The sequence below is a fragment of the Monodelphis domestica genome, chromosome 1 (assembly GCF_027887165.1).
Source record: "Monodelphis domestica isolate mMonDom1 chromosome 1, mMonDom1.pri, whole genome shotgun sequence".
In the NCBI taxonomy this organism is placed as follows: Eukaryota; Metazoa; Chordata; class Mammalia; order Didelphimorphia; family Didelphidae; genus Monodelphis; species Monodelphis domestica.
Window position 1 is genome coordinate 431,177,358 of NC_077227.1, and position 15,901 is coordinate 431,193,258.

The 15,901-nt window shown below is 38.4% G+C and overlaps 2 protein-coding genes across 3 annotated transcripts in view; one reads left to right on the forward strand and one right to left on the reverse strand.

Moving 5' to 3' along the window:
• The window catches only part of LOC100021091 (probable E3 ubiquitin-protein ligase TRIML1), a 32,678-nt gene that overhangs the window by 3,193 nt on the left and 13,584 nt on the right, over positions 1 to 15,901 (forward strand). The window lies entirely within an intron of this gene.
• Positions 15,191 to 15,853, reverse strand: LOC130457236 (POU domain, class 5, transcription factor 1-like). Its single transcript, XM_056816932.1, has one exon. It carries the CDS (start codon positions 15,851 to 15,853, stop codon positions 15,191 to 15,193), a length of 663 nt encoding a protein of 220 aa, XP_056672910.1.

A 15,901-nucleotide genomic window follows, 5' to 3' on the forward strand; every position in this document is an offset into this window, starting at 1 on the left:
TAATCGTGATCTCTGAAAAAGTTAAAGTTTAAATAGATTTAATTAAAAAAGATAAGTAGTGAGACTATATTATATTAAAAGATACCAGAGATAATGAAGTGTTATCAATATGAAACCTATGTGTATCAAAGGTTAGAACATCCACATTTTTATTGGAAAAACTAAATGAGTTACAGGTGAAAATTGATACCAAAACAATAATGATGGGGACTTCAGATTCCCCCTCTCAGAGCTAGATAATCTAACCAAAAAAAAAAAATTTGGAGAGAATTGAATGGGAATAGAAGTTCTCAGCACTGTTTATTATCTTTACACAAATGGACTATAAGGGCAAAAAATCCTTATAATTGAAGGTAGAAAAGCAGAAATATTAAATCCATCCTTTTCAGACCATTATGCAACAAGAATTATGTGTAATAAAGGACATGGAAATATGAAATTAATTGGAGACTAAATAATTTAATCTAAAAGAGTGGGCTAAAGAACAAGTCATAGAAATAATAAATAATTTTATTAAAAAGAATGATAATTATGAGATAACACACCAAAACCTATCAGATTTGGCAAAAGCAGTAACTAGAGGAAAATTTATATCTCTAAATGCTTATATCAATAATATACATCAGATCAATGAATTGGGAATGCAATTTTAAAACTAAAAAAAAGAACAACCCCCAACTAAACACTAAATTGGAAATCCCCAAAATCAAAGATGAGATCAATAAAATTAAATGTAAGAAAACCATTGAATCAATAAATAAAGTCAGGAGTTGGCCTTATGAAAAAATCAACATCATAGACAAACCATTTGTTAATATGATAGAGAAAAAAACCCAGCTCACTAGCATTAAAAATGAAAAGGGTGAATATACCATGAGTGCAGATGAAATAAAAGCAATTATTAAAGGAGTTATTTTATTAAATTACATGCAAACAAATTTAATAATGTAAACAAAATGAAAAAATTCCAACAAAAATATAAAATAGCCAATGAAAGGAGGAAATAGAATAAACTTTTATTTTAATTTTAGTGTTATTAAGATATTTTATTTTTTACCAGTTACATGCAACAAATTTCCATGTAAGTTTTCTGAAGTTATATGATCCAATTGCCTGCCTCCTTACATCACTTCCTGCCCCACCCTCCTGGAGCTGGCAAACAGTTCAATCTGGGTTATACAAGTATTATCATTCAAAACACATTTTAATATTGTTCATCTATGTAAGATAGTCATATAAAACCAAAACTCCAAAACAAAATCTTAAGTGAAAAATCATATACTTTAATCTGCATTCTGAATCCAACAGTCCTTTTTCTGGAGGTGTATCACATTCTTTGTCCCTCAAAATTGTTCTAGATCCATGATGGCAAATCTATGACACACAGAGACCTCTTTATGGGCACATGCACTGTTCCTGGCAGAATTAGTTACTCAAAAGGCAGGACTCTAGTAGAGCTCCTCTATTCCCCCTCTCCACCATGCTTCCCCACCACTCTGCCCTTATTCCCTCCCCTTGAGCAGAGTGATCAGGCCACTCCCCTTTCTCTCTCCCTCTCTTTGGGCCCAGGGCTCCTATGAGGAGAGGAGCCTTTGAGGAGGAGCAGGCTGAGCCCTTACCTCAGGCAGCATGCAGGGAAAGGAAGGAAACAGCAGTGGAAGTTCAAGCTAAATCCCCCACTCCCATATGAATTCTGAGCCTGCAGAGTCTTCCATGCCCTTGTTTTCAAGATCTGAACCTTCCCTGAAGGAACCTGCTCTGAGTTTGAGGGACACTGCTGCACCAAGACTCCCCACTCCCTTCTGGGAGCCTATTAAGACCTGCCTTCAATGCTTGCCACCCCTATCAGAGAGTTTTAGCAAGTACACATGTACTGGCTCACTGAAGATAAGGAAACTCCAAGACTCCACCCCTCCAAGACATAAGGCCCCCTGGCAGTGTTAGGGTCCATTTAGGGGCCAAAGGAACAGAACAGACGCTGCAATCAGCACAGAGAGGTGGTTTATTGTAACTCACTTCACAGGCGTGGGGAGGAGCCCAAAGGGGGTTCCCCCCCCCCCCCCAGCAAACTTTAAGGCAGGCTTATATACCCTTGGGGCTGACCATGGAGCTCACCGAGGGTCCATATGGTTATCACACAGGGTGGAGTGGTCAATGTGGCTATCACTCAGGGTGGAGAGGTCAATGTGGCTATCCCCCAGGGTTCGTTGGCCTAGGAAGGGTGCTTATCTACCAGGTTCGTTGGCCTAGTTCCCTTTCAGCAGCTTATCCTTCACCTACAGATCAGGTCAGGTGGATTGCAGAATCATTGGTAAAGCAATTCTTGCAAGCTCAGACTTGACCTGAATCCAGATCAGAATTAGCTGTCACAAAGAATGATTTTGTTTAAAAAAAAAAAAGGGAAAGCTTATTTTGTTCTAGAACCCTGTTTAAACTGCCTCTCCTCCCCCCAAAGCAAATGGTGACAGGATTTGCTGGCCCAAGAATCTCTCCCATCTGGCTTTTCCTGAAGAATGCTGCCTAACATCCTGAAAAGTAGACCCTCCTCCATACAGGATACATCCTGGGGGGGAGTGGGGTGGGGAGGAGGCAGTGGGGGAAACACATGAGGGGATCATGCCATCACTGTTCTAGATTATTGCTGAGAGGAGCCAAGTCTATCACAGTTGATCATTCCACAGTATTGCTGTTATTGTGTTTGATGGTCTCCTGGTTCTGCTAATTTCAATCTGAATCAATTCATGTAGATTTTTCCAGCTCTTTCTGAAATCATTGTGCTCATCATTTCTTATAGCACAGTGGTATTCCATCACCTTCATATACCACATTTGTCAGTCTTAAATTCTTTGCTACCACAAAGAGAGAAGCTATAAATATTTTTGTATAAGTAGGTCCTTTTCCCTTTTTAAAAAAATCTTTTTGGGATACAACCCTAGTAGTGATATTACTAGATTAAAGAGTATGCATTATTTTATAGCCCTTTACCCATAGTTCCAAATTGCACTCTAGAATGGTTGGATCAGTTCACAACTCCACCAGCAATGCTTCAGCTTTCCAATTTTGCCACATCCTCTCCAACATCTATAATTTTCCTTAACTGTCATATTGACCAATCTTGTAGGTATGAGATGATACCTCAGAGTTGTTTTAATTTGCATTTTTCAAATCAAGGATTATTTGGAATATTTTTTATTATTATTGATAGCTTTGATTTCTACATCTCAAAACTGCTTATTCATATCCTTTGACCATCTGTCAACTGGGAAATGACTTGTATTCTTATAAATTTGACTTAGTTCTCTATATATTTGAGAAATAAGACCTTTATCAGAAGAGCTTATTATAAAAAATTTCCCCAGTTTATTGTTTTTCTTCTAATCTTGTTTATATTGGTTTTGTTTGTATAAAACCTTTTAAATTTATTATACTCAAAATTAATCATTTTATATCTTGTAATGTTCTCTATCTCTTGTTTGATCAAAAAATTCTTCACTTCTCCATAGCTATGGCAGGTAAACTGTCAGATATCCTTTAATTTACTTATAATGTCACCCTTTATGTCTAAATCATATACCCATTTTTGACCTTATTTTGGCATATGGTCTGAGATATTGATCTATGCCTAATTTTCGCCATACTTTTTTCCAGTTTTCACAGAAATTTTTGTCAAATAGTGAATTCTGTCAACTTGAAATCTAGAAATCTCAAGTTTTGTAGTAACCTTAGATCTGGAGATCCTCAAGTTTTACCTTGTCACATGAGAGTTTTTCCCAAGCGAGATCCCAGACTCATCAGTTTCAGATTAACAATAGACCTTAAATTACTTAGTGGTCCCAGGTAGGTGGAACTAGCCTGGATCTAATCAGATGTTAAGTACCTTTTTGTCCTGGTAGTTTATCCCATTGTATCAAAGTCCTTTCCCAAGTAACCCAGGCCTAGGCTGAACCCTTTCCTTTGTATCCATTGTAAAGCATCAGCCACTCCCTGGTAATACTGTCTTGAACCTTTTCATTTTCTTGTAGCCATTATAAAACCAATCATTCTCCCTTGCCCTCACCCCCAGTTCTCAAGAGGTAGATAAGTTCCCCAAGTTCTGTTGTTCATCAGAGTATCATCTAGCACAGTGATCCTTCCAGGGATACTGTAACCAGAGTGCCAAGGCTTCGGCTCTGTGGCTCTCTCAGAGGGGAGAGAAGCCACAAGGTAGGAAGATAGAGACAGGATAGAAGTTTTTGATCCCACGAGGGGAGTGACGGAGTCCTATTAGAGATATGAGGTGGTCAGAATGAGTCTTTATTAATTATCAATGAGCCACAGCTAAGCTCTGATCAAAGGACCATTCCGTAGGCTTTTCCAGTCCTGAGATCCATACCACACAGGTCAGAGAGGTGAATAGAGAAAGATTAAAGATGGAGCTTGGCCCTGCAAGGACAGCCATCAGCTAGCCTGAAAGAGAAGAGAGAGAGAGAAGGTGGAGCTTGCTGGGCTAAATAGTTTTTGATATGCAAATATACACAGTACATAGGGATGATTCTCATTGGTTAATGACAAGGCATAAGTGTGGTTTCTCTTAACCAGGGGAGAACAAAGAAACCTGTTTTCCCGCCTAACCTGGGAGAAGCTGGGGTCAAGGGTCAGAGGCCTTCCCAGCCATGAGCAGTACTGAGCATGCTCAAGACTGAGCAATCTGCACATGCCCACTGTTCCCCTTGCCCATAGCTAGGCGTGGGCTGCTACATCTCCCCCTTTTTGTTTTACACACAAATGAATAGTGTAATATCAAAATGTAGCAACATTACAGCATTAACAAATACAAACACTCTGGTGCATAATCATATTCTGATACAGAGATGAAAAACCCATCCTGATTGTATAACTTAGATATACCAATCAAGAGTGAACATCAGCATAAACTGATTCAGTGATCAATCTTAAAAATTCCCAAACTGATCTTTCTATCTGCCTGTCTGCATTTCAGGATCAATGCAACAGTCTTAGTAGATATAAAAATGTTAAGAAAATAATTTCCACGCTACTGATCCTGGTCTAATGAGGTAGAATTCTATGGCTCACATGACAGGTGCAATAATCAAACATGCCACCTTTCACAGTCTGGACTATCAGAAGTTGTCAGCCTTTTCAACAGTTAGCAAAATACTATCTCTGGAGATGAAGGATAAGTCCTTCCTTTCTCTCGTCCTGATACTGCATCTTGGGGATCTTTCCGTGCTCACTGCCAGATGCCTGCCACATAGGAAACTGGTTGGTAGCTTGATGCCAGGACATCCAGCGAGTGAGGGTGTCAGTACGCCATGTCTCTGCATTTCCCAACCTCAAACATCCATTTCATATGGAAAGTGTATGACCGTGGCTGAGGCTGTCTGGTCCATAATGAAAGATTCATTATGATTCCCCTTACATGCAATCAGACATCACTCTCCAGTATGGTCATCTGAAAATTAACAATTGCTGTCATGTTCTCATGTTCACCGACTGTTAGGTGACTGTAATTCTAGAAATCTTTGCACCCTTCATAATTCTGGATCAGAGTATTAACAGTACTTTCCTTGTACTTAAAAATTCTGGCAATAATTGCACTACAGAAAAATCAAAGTTGAATACTTGAAAATGAGTCAAAAGTGTTCTCTAAAATGAACATACTGATATCTATGAGATTCTTCTCCCTTTTCTTTTTGTTTGTGTGTTGGGAGAGATCCCTTCAAAGAAAAACATCCTCTCTTAACAATTCTGGAGGACCATGTTATCACATGTCAAATGATCTTAGAAAATTGATCCTGGGAACCTGATCCCAAAATTAATACACGATTCTCTTGGCTCTTGGCTCACAGTCTATGTGGTATCTTTGAAACTGAGCCAATGTAAAATATCAGAACTTACATTCCCAATGATTTCTAATTCCTGATCTAAATAGATCAAAATTCGCCTTGTATATGAACATAATTTTGCACCATTACAGGCTTTGCAAAAACATTAATACAACAATCACAGTGCAATGTTTAACAAATACCAATATTCCCATACATTTTACATTCCCAATTGTAGCTTAAAAACCCATGATGGTGATAATGAAGTAATATTTCAAGTTCTGACTGCATATTCCTTATGTCTTCCTTATTTAAATCTCTGCTTGTATAAATAAATCCATCAATATGATAACCAAGCCTATACCATTACCAATATTTGCAAAATTCATTCCACCAAACCAATGTTTGGGTAAATAGAAGCTTAAGTTGTTTTCCATGTAGAACCAATTTCTACAGTTTCTTGTACCTATAGAATTTGACATAGCTTTTTTCATTCCTAATTGTCAGTGAATAATATTCAATGTGCTTCTTCTGCAAGCTTATCTGTGCCTATTGTGTCATGTTTTCAATCCATACTCCAAAACAGTAAAACTTAGATTATACTTTGCCCTTGCTCCATGTTTCTGTGCAATAATAATTTTTTCCACCTAGGAGAGACAATGACTGCGCGTCCACAGCAATTGTCAAACCTAGAGCCCTCAGTTTTTCTTGAGGTCTTACTTCCATATACCAGAACATCTTCCAGTATATGAAAGGGAAGCCAATAGATCCCGAATCCAGCGGCCGTCTGAATTCTGGGACTGTTGGGAGAGAGCAAGACATTTTTCCTATTAAGATATTACCCACAAAGACAGGGTATCAGGAGTAATGGTTAACAATGGTATTAACACTTAACTACTGCTATGGTAGTCAGCCCTTAATGTCCATCCTGGTATTGTCAGGAACATAATCTTTGCCTGGATGTCAATGATCTCTTACAATAACTCAGGTTCCTGATTAAAGATTTCCTAGTGTCTTTTCCCTGATCTCTCATCCTTTCTTGAGAGTAACATCAGTGTCATCTGTCCATTAGACATGCCTGTGCAGCATTTCCTGCTTAGCACCTCATTTTTGTTGTCAGAGATATCAGATCTATGCTATGAATGAGAGTTTTCTATCTCCTACTCTTTGGAGAGTCATACCAAGGTCTATACCCTTGTTGATAACAGTATTTCCTACAATACAAGTGGTAGATTCACAATGCATACAATTCATAATGCATACAAAATTCCCTTTGACAGTATCATATACAAAATACAAGGTATACTTTAGTAGCTAAACAATTGTAGCTATTTCATCTCAATCCCATTGCAAAGTCTTTGGAGTGTGGGATGTATCTGGTGTCTTGCACTGACACAAGTGTGATTTAGTCCTTCTGAGTTAGCATACTTGATGTGGCTCTGGGTACCCCATCTCAATGGATGTCAGCATGACAAGTGTCCATCAGTGGTCTAATAGCAAATGTCTCTAATAGTGTAATGTCATTGTTCTAGAGTGATATTAGTCACCAAAGAAGTGTCCTTCCAGCGTGTCTGGATTGTGGCTGGCATGCAGATAGCTGATGCCATCACCTTCCGTCTGCTTCTCTTCCTGGTCTGTATCAGCTGGCATGAAGCACGACGTGGGTGACCAGATGTTTTCATTATCTGTGAACATATAAACAAGACCTCGACCCAACATTATCATCCCCTTGGGTCCCTTACAGTCTTAATATCTTGATGATTTTTAACCCAATTCAGGTATCTCACACAATGTCTCTGTGGCTCTCTCAGAGGGGAGAGAAGCCACAAGGTAGGAAGATAGAGACAGGATAGAAGTTTTTGATCCCACGAGGGGAGTGACGGAGTCCTATTAGAGATATGAGGTGGTCAGAATGAGTCTTTATTAATTATCAATGAGCCACAGCTAAGCTCTGATCAAAGGACCATTCCGTAGGCTTTTCCAGTCCTGAGATCCATACCACACAGGTCAGAGAGGTGAATAGAGAAAGATTAAAGATGGAGCTTGGCCCTGCAAGGACAGCCATCAGCTAGCCTGAAAGAGAAGAGAGAGAGAGAAGGTGGAGCTTGCTGGGCTAAATAGTTTTTGATATGCAAATATACACAGTACATAGGGATGATTCTCATTGGTTAATGACAAGGCATAGGTGTGGTTTCTCTTAACCAGGGGAGAACAAAGAAACCTGTTTTCCCACCTAACCTGGGAGAAGCTGGGGTCAAGGGTCAGAGGCCTTCCCAGCCATGAGCAGTACTGAGCATGCTCAAGACTGAGCAATCTGCACATGCCCACTGTTCCCCTTGCCCATAGCTAGGCGTGGGCTGCTACAGGCTCTGTGTGCTTTTTGGGTGTTTGGCTCTGTGTGGAGGCCTAATTTGAATACTATCCCTCTCCTGATTAAAGACTTGTTTTTTCTGTGTTTTTTCCAAGTTAACAGTTCTTATCCCTAAAGCTAGGATTTTTTGGTTTATCAAACATTAGATTGCTAAGGTAATTTACTCTAATCTGATTGATCCACCATTCAATTTATTAGTCAGTACCAGATTGTTTTGATGATTCCTGCTTTATAACAGTTTAAGATCTGATAGTGCCAGGCCTCCATCCTTCACATTTTTCCCCCCATTAATTTCCTTGATATTCTTGATCTTCATTATTTAAGATGAATTTTGTTATTTTTTTCTTGCTCTCTAAAAAGTTTTTTGGTAGTTTAGTTGGTATGACTTTGAATAAGTGAATTAATTTAAGTAGAATTGTCATTTTTATTCTATTAGCTTGACTTATCCATGAGCAATTAATGTTTCTCCAACTGTTGAAATCTAACTGTGTGAAAAGTGTTTTGTAATTGTATTCATATAATTCCTGTGTTTGTCTTGGCAAGCAGATTCCCAAGTATTTTATATTGTTCAAAGTGATTTTAAATAGAATTTCTTTTTCTAACTCTTGCTGTTGGACTTTGTTGCAATTATATGACCACTCTCATCTTCCCCTCCTCTATAATAGTTTTTTTTCATGACTCTTTAGGTGATATAATTTATTCCATTTTACCTCTCTTTCCCCTTTTCTCTCAGTGCAATCCTCTTTTTTACCCCCTTGACTTTTTTTATTTTTGCATGTCATACTAAACAGCTTGCTCTCCCACCCTGTGTCTATGTATACTTTTTAAAAATGGTAATTATAAAAATTTTAAGAGTTACAAATATCAACTTTACATGTGGGAATATGAACAATTTGACCTAATTGAGAGTCCCTTAAATTTTCTCCTATTTATCTTCTTATGCTTCTTTTGAGGTTTGTATTTGGACATCAAGTTTTCTGTTTAGGTTTGCGCTTTTCTTTAGGAATGCTTGGAAAACTTTTTTTTGTTAAATGATCATATTTCCCCCTGAAAGAATATAGTCAGTTTTGATGGTTCGGTGATTCTTGGTTGTAAGCCTACTTCCTTTGCCTTCTGGAATATCATATTCTGACCCTTCCAATAATTTAATGTAGAGACTGCTAAATTCTGTGTAATCCTGACTATGGCTCCATGATATTTGAATGATTTATTTTCTGGATGCTTGCAGTATTTTCTCCTTCACCTTGTAGCTCTTGAATTTGGCTATAATATTCCTCAGAGTTCTCATTTGGGGATTGATTTCAGGAGGTGATCTGAGGATTCTTTCAATTTCTATTTTATCCTGTTGCTCAAGAATATCAAGGCAGTCTGATGATTTTTTGTAATATGATTTCTAGGCTTTTTTTTTTTTTGTCATGACTTTCAGGTAGTCCAGTAATTCTTAGATTGTTTTTTCCTGGATCTGTTTTCAAGGTCAATTGGTTTTTCAATTAGATAGTTCATATTTTCTTCTATTTTTTCTTTTTTTAAAATGTCTCTTGATTTCTCATGAAGTTATTCTGTTTGCCCAATTCTAATTATTAAAGAATTATTTTCTTTTGTGCACTTTTGAACCTCCTTTTCTGCTTTGTCAAGTCTACTTTTTAAAAACTATTTTCTTAATTGAATTTTTGTGCCTCTTTTCTCATGTAATAGTTAAAATAGTTGGTTGTCATAAACTGTAGATGATTAAAATAGTGGAAGACATAAATTGTAGTAGATATAAGAGTAGATGAGTAAGTTGTGACCGCAAAGATATGTTTTCAAGACAGTGTCTTGTTTTAAATCAAATATAAGATGGTCACCAGGGAAATATTCCCAATTATTAAAATATACCCAAGTCAACAGGGTTTTAATAGAGATTTTAATGAATACAAATGAGGATTTAATGAAAGTGAGAGAGAATAAGAAAGGAATAAGTATGAAGGGCCTTAGCCGAAAGGTCTAGACCTGAGTCTTAAGAGAGAGAGGTCAGTCCTTAACACTCACCACAAGATCTGTCCAAGCAAGAATATAGACACCAGTTCAGCCAGCCATCCTTCTCCAGAGAGGGATTCTTCTGACTGTCCTCAAGAGACTGTCCCAAGAGCTTGTTTCCAGAGATTTCTCTCCCAACAGCCTCCTTAGAGACCCCTCCTTTTTTTAGGAGACTGTCATCTCCTTATATAAGGAATTTTCTCCTATGTCACCTCCCCTAAGTCCTTATATCTACCAATCACAGTAGACGTTTTTCAAAGGACAGATCATTCTTTGTTCACACTTAAGAAGCTGTAAATTTTTGAGTAATTCACACTAGGAAGGCTCTGAGTAAGTTTCTCACCTCTTTGTTCCTTGTAAATTCACAAGGTGCTTGACCTTTATAGGTACTTAGCAACCTTTTGTATTAGTCCTAAAATAGGCATGGCTTAAAGAACTTTTTGTCTTACCATAAGTATGGTTTTAAGTACTTTTCATTGTTCAGAAAAGAGTTTACAACTTTATCTTCCCCTAGGGCAGGCTTAAGTAGGGGTGGAGTAGAGGTCTCACATTCCTGATCTAAGTAGAGTTCTCACATTCCTGATCTAAGTACCTTCATTGCCCAAATGGGGAATGGTCCCAATGGGGAATGGTCTTAATCCAACCTTATGAAGTAGGGTCTGGGAAATTTTTTAAGGTTCACAATCCTAACCTTATGAAGTAGGGTCTGAGAATTTTTAAGGTTCACACTCATTTGATCATTTCTGCTTTTTATGCCTTTCCTTTTTGCATTTCATTAATTCCCCCACCCCCATTTTCTTCTATCTTTCTTTTTTTTTTTTTTTTTTTTTTTTTTTTTTTTGTGTAAACATAGGAATCCTTCGTTTACTCGATAGGTCAAGGCACATCAAAATTCCAAAACCCAAAAATAGTCTCTCAGCGTTAGCAAAGGTAAAGGCCTCCCTGGTGTATACCATACCCCACCAAAACCCCAAACCTAACTGTTTTTTTCCTTCAGCCCTTGGCTTCTGTAACTTTTGTCCTGGACATCTTTTCTTCTCTTGGCTCTTCAGACACACTATCCTGGTTCTTATTCCTCCCCAAAAGTATTTTTTTTTTTCATTTTAGTTACATGTAAGAACATTTTTTGACTTTTTTTTGACATTTTGGAATGTAGATTTCCTTTCTCTACCCTTCCTACCCCAGGTGGTGAATAGTCTGATGTTATACTCACTTTCATGTAATACATATTTTCATGTTGCATGTCTTGATAGAAGATCCTTGTCACACATGCAATAGAAATCTCATGTAGGAAATATAGAGGAAGATGGCAGGCTTACTCCAACAGTCCCTCCTTTCACTGTGGAGAGTATTCTCATCATAAGTCCATTGTGGTTATTTTGGAGACTTGCTTTGCTGATGATAGTTTAGTACTTCAGTTGATTGTATATGTTACTGTATACATGGCTCTCGTGGTTCTGCTCACTTCCCTTTGCATTAATTCTTGTCTTTCCAGATCTTCCTGAACTCATCCTATTCATTATTCTTTATGGTACAAATTACAACCATATACAACTTGTTCATTCATTCATTCCCCAAGTGATGGACAACTCTCCTCAGTTTCAGGCAATTCTTTGCCACTACAAAATATGCTAAAAATATTTTGGTACAGGTAAATCTTTTCCCTTATCGCTGATCTTTGGGGTACAGACTCAGTAGTGGCATTGCTCCCACCATATTTTTTTTCCCTTTTCTTGATCACAATTTTTAAGTTGGGTATTTCTCAAAATTCTGTCTTCGGGATTCTTCACAACCTAAACCTCATTTACTCCAACCCTGTACTTCAAATACCAGCTATAAACATCCAAATCAGCCTCTCTAATCCTTCCCCTACCTATATTTCCAGTGGTTTGAATACTTAATGTCTTCCTAACATCTCAAACACTTCATTAAAAAAATTAAACTTTAGTCTTTTCCTTCCAAACATTTCGAATTCATCCAACAATAAGCAATGATAGTGCAAAGTGTTAGATTTAGAGGCAAAAGACTTGAGTTCAAACCCCTTGCTACCTGTATGACCCTGAGCAAAATTATAGACTAGTAATAACAGATAACATGACTGGATTTTAGCTAGACCTTTGATGGTGGATAGAATATTGGTCTTGCAATCCAAGACTTTGTCCTCTAATCCTCTGACAAATACATTAAGTAACTTCACATCTCTAATACTTAAGGCTACTAATTCTAGGAGCAGAGTTGCTAATCTATGGAGGGAGTTTCTACACAGGGAGCTCATTCCACCAAATCACAGGTATGCAGGGCCCTCCCCCTTCCCGTTATCATAGAATCTTACAGATTTAGATGGAAGGATGTGCTGTAGATGACTAAAAGTCCCGGTTAAATTTTTGTTCACACCTCAAAAATCTAACATCAAGATTTGCTTCATTTTATTGTTTTGATTGTGTAAACTTAAGTGATGAAGAAAATGTGATATAGATTAAATTTTAAAATGTCTCCTGTAATCTTTTTTTTCCCCCAAGTTAAACATTTACATTTAAAGTCAGGTGTTAAAACAACTTACATACCACTGGTTGGAAGAAAATTTAGAAAGCACTGAATCCAAACTTCCTTTTAAAGATAAGAAAGCTAAAGCTTTGAAAGAGGGTAAATGATTTGCCGAGTCTAAGGTCTTCTATCCTCTTGTAGATAATCGATTAACAAACATTTATTATTGGTCAGCTACTGTGCTAAGCTAAGGTTTTAAGACATAAATGAAACAAGTCCCTATCCTCAAGAAGCTTGTAATCTATTTGGGGAGACAATACGTACCCCTAATTTATTTTAAAACTCTAATGGATCTACAATCCTGTCAATCTGGGAATTCTCTCTCCAACAATGCCTATCATAACTCATCTCAGACTGCCCATCCTGTGACCCTTATCCATGCCCTCCCTCAAGTCCTTCACAAGGTGTCCACTCAATGTTTGGTGGCCTTCTTCAATTTCTCCTGTTATCTTTTAAGGGTACCAAAGTATTGACTATCCACTAGTTGTCCTTTGTCCTAGCCATGTGAACAGTCCATCTTCTCTTCCCATCATACAGTTCTTTGATGAAGTTCTTTACTTGAATTCTTTGGATTTCCTCTTTGGTTGTATTTCAGCCTGTTCTCACCCAATACATGCCTCTTTGTTGCCTTCTGGTGATATTAATTTTTAATGGCAAAACATTGATATTAGAAAGATCGGTCTTTATGAGCACTGTAATCTAGAGAAGATATTCATGCTCTAGCCTCTTGGTCTTTTCTGTGTGGATGGTCCAAGACAGATTTTTGAGTTACTATTGATCCTCAATTAAGCTCAGAATATTCCCCATTGAGGTTTGATGCATTTATGATGCCACTTGCCAATAGCTTCATCTAGAAGACCTCAGCATCCAGAGAATTCAATTTGAGTCTGGGCTGAACTTTCTCCCATCACGATGACAAATATTTAGAAAACTTTTTTTCCTGTGCATTTTGTGCATAGCTTGCTTACTTAGAATTAGGGCCTTTTGAAATATCTTGATACCATGAAAGATACCTTACTATCAAAGGATCTTTAAAGTGGTGTTTTGAGTTTGGAGGGGTTTTTTGCTTTACTGTATCAAACTTTTTTGTAACCAAAGAGTAAGCATAAAGTATTCTCGTATTCTCTTTTTCAGTTGTCAAATGATAAAAGGTGCAATATTGCTTGCAGAACCCTACTTATTTTTACTTTCCCCTCATTAAGGATGGCCCCTGATTCACCTGCAGATGGCCCTCAAAAGTTATTTTGTATAGTTTTATAGAACTGGCTATGCAAATGCAATTTTTTTCCCATGCCTCCAATCCATTCTTTAGTGCTGTCTCTCCTTTATAAGCACAACTGGTACTATTATGTTCAATATGTGATTCCACTATCCTTTAATAGAAATGTTAAATACCAATCTTTCATTTTTCTTCTTGTCCTTCCATTTTTTACAAAATACATATAAAAAACAAAAAATAAGGTTAATCATAAGGTAGCACAGTGGCTAGAGTCCTGGGCTTGGAGTCTGAAAGACATTAATTCAAATCCAGCCTCTGGTACTTCATCCTGAGCAAGTCACTTAACCCTAATTGCCTACTCCTTACTGCTTGGAGGTGTTTAAAAAAAAAGGCAAGGAGAGAAAGTGCCTCATAGGCTTACAAAAATGGACAGAAACATCCTGTGTGAGAGTACAAGGAAGTCTTTCTGGCAGGACCAGCAGGAAGATTTAAAGCTAAAAACAGATTATAAATTGGCTTTCAACCTAGTTAAGTTTGTGTCTAAGCCAGACTTGTACTTTGGTGGGTATGTTACCTAGAATTAAGATAGTCCTTGTGTACCAAGGATTGCTAAGTAAAAAAATGAGAGATTGTACCAAATGTCTGCAAATCCCTTCCAGATCTACATCTATGATCTTTTAATGCTACTGATAGCAGCCATGGGAGTGAAGAAAAGGGGCTGTGTGGAGATATTGTAGAGGTAGATTTGATAACCCTTAGCAATTGATTGATCATATGACAGCGAGGTGGATTTAACTCCCAAGATCTAAATACCTAGAGATTGGAATTCTAACATTAAGTGCTTAAGAAAAATTTCATCTTGACAAGCTCAGGTCAGAAGGAGGGCTAGACAACTCTTATGGGAAAAGATCTGCAAAGCATATGAACAATTATATGAAAACTGCAGGAAAAAAGCTACCATACAATCCCAGGAATAGCTAAAAAGCACTTTACAAATTATTGTCTCATTGGATTCTCATGACAACCTTGGAATTAAGATCTGTTGTTAGCCCCACTTTAAAGATGAAGAAACTGAGCCAAACTGTTTAAGTGACTTACCCAGGATCACCCAACTAGTGTCTGAGGCCAGATTTGAACTGCAAGTCTTCCTGAATTCAGGCTTTATGCTACATGAACAAGTAGATAATTTCCAGGAGAGGGGTCTTGTTCTTTGTCCTACTCAGACCAAGTCCAGAATACAATGTTTAGTTTGTGGTGCTCCATCGTCTCCTGAAGGTGGTCATTGTCATCAGCTGCTTCCAGCCATTTCTGGAGTAGAGGTCTTAGCTTGCACATGTTCTTGAAGCTGAGTTGTAGTGCCTCAAATCGACAGATGGTGGTCTGGCTAAAAACCTTGCCAAAGAGAGCACCCAAGGTGATGCCCACATCAGCCTGGGTATAACCCAGAGTGATCCTCTTCCGCTTTAGTTCCTTGGCAAATTGCTCCAGCTCCTCCGGGGAAGGGTTCTCTTGTGGCTGCTCGTCTCCGCTCTCCGCCGGCTCAATCTTGGTGACTCGCGGAGTGGCTCGGGGTTCTGGGGAGCTGCCCTCGGAAGGGCTCTCTACCCCGGGTCCTGTATCGCCGTCGGGGACTGCGATCTCTTGAGCAGGTTGAGCCATCACTCCCACATTGGGCTGAGGCTCACAGTAGACACCCCCTCCCCAAATATCATACATGGGGTGGTACGGGGCCATCCCCCACCCGTCGGGCCCCGGCCCTGTTCCAGCCCCACCAGGTGGGCCTTGAAAGCCCGGCCAGTTCCACGTCGGTTCTGAACCCCCGGCCCCGCCACCGCCGGGGGGTGGCGAGAAATATTCAGGAGCCAGGTGTCCGGCCATGCGGCTTCTTCTATCTTTCTTATTTAATTTTTTAATACCTTTTTGAGC

Excerpts from the sequence above, each read along its gene's own strand:
- LOC130457236 (XM_056816932.1), bottom strand. The coding sequence starts at position 15,853 with ATGGCCGGACACCTGGCTCCTGAATATTTCTCGCCACCCCCCGGCGGT.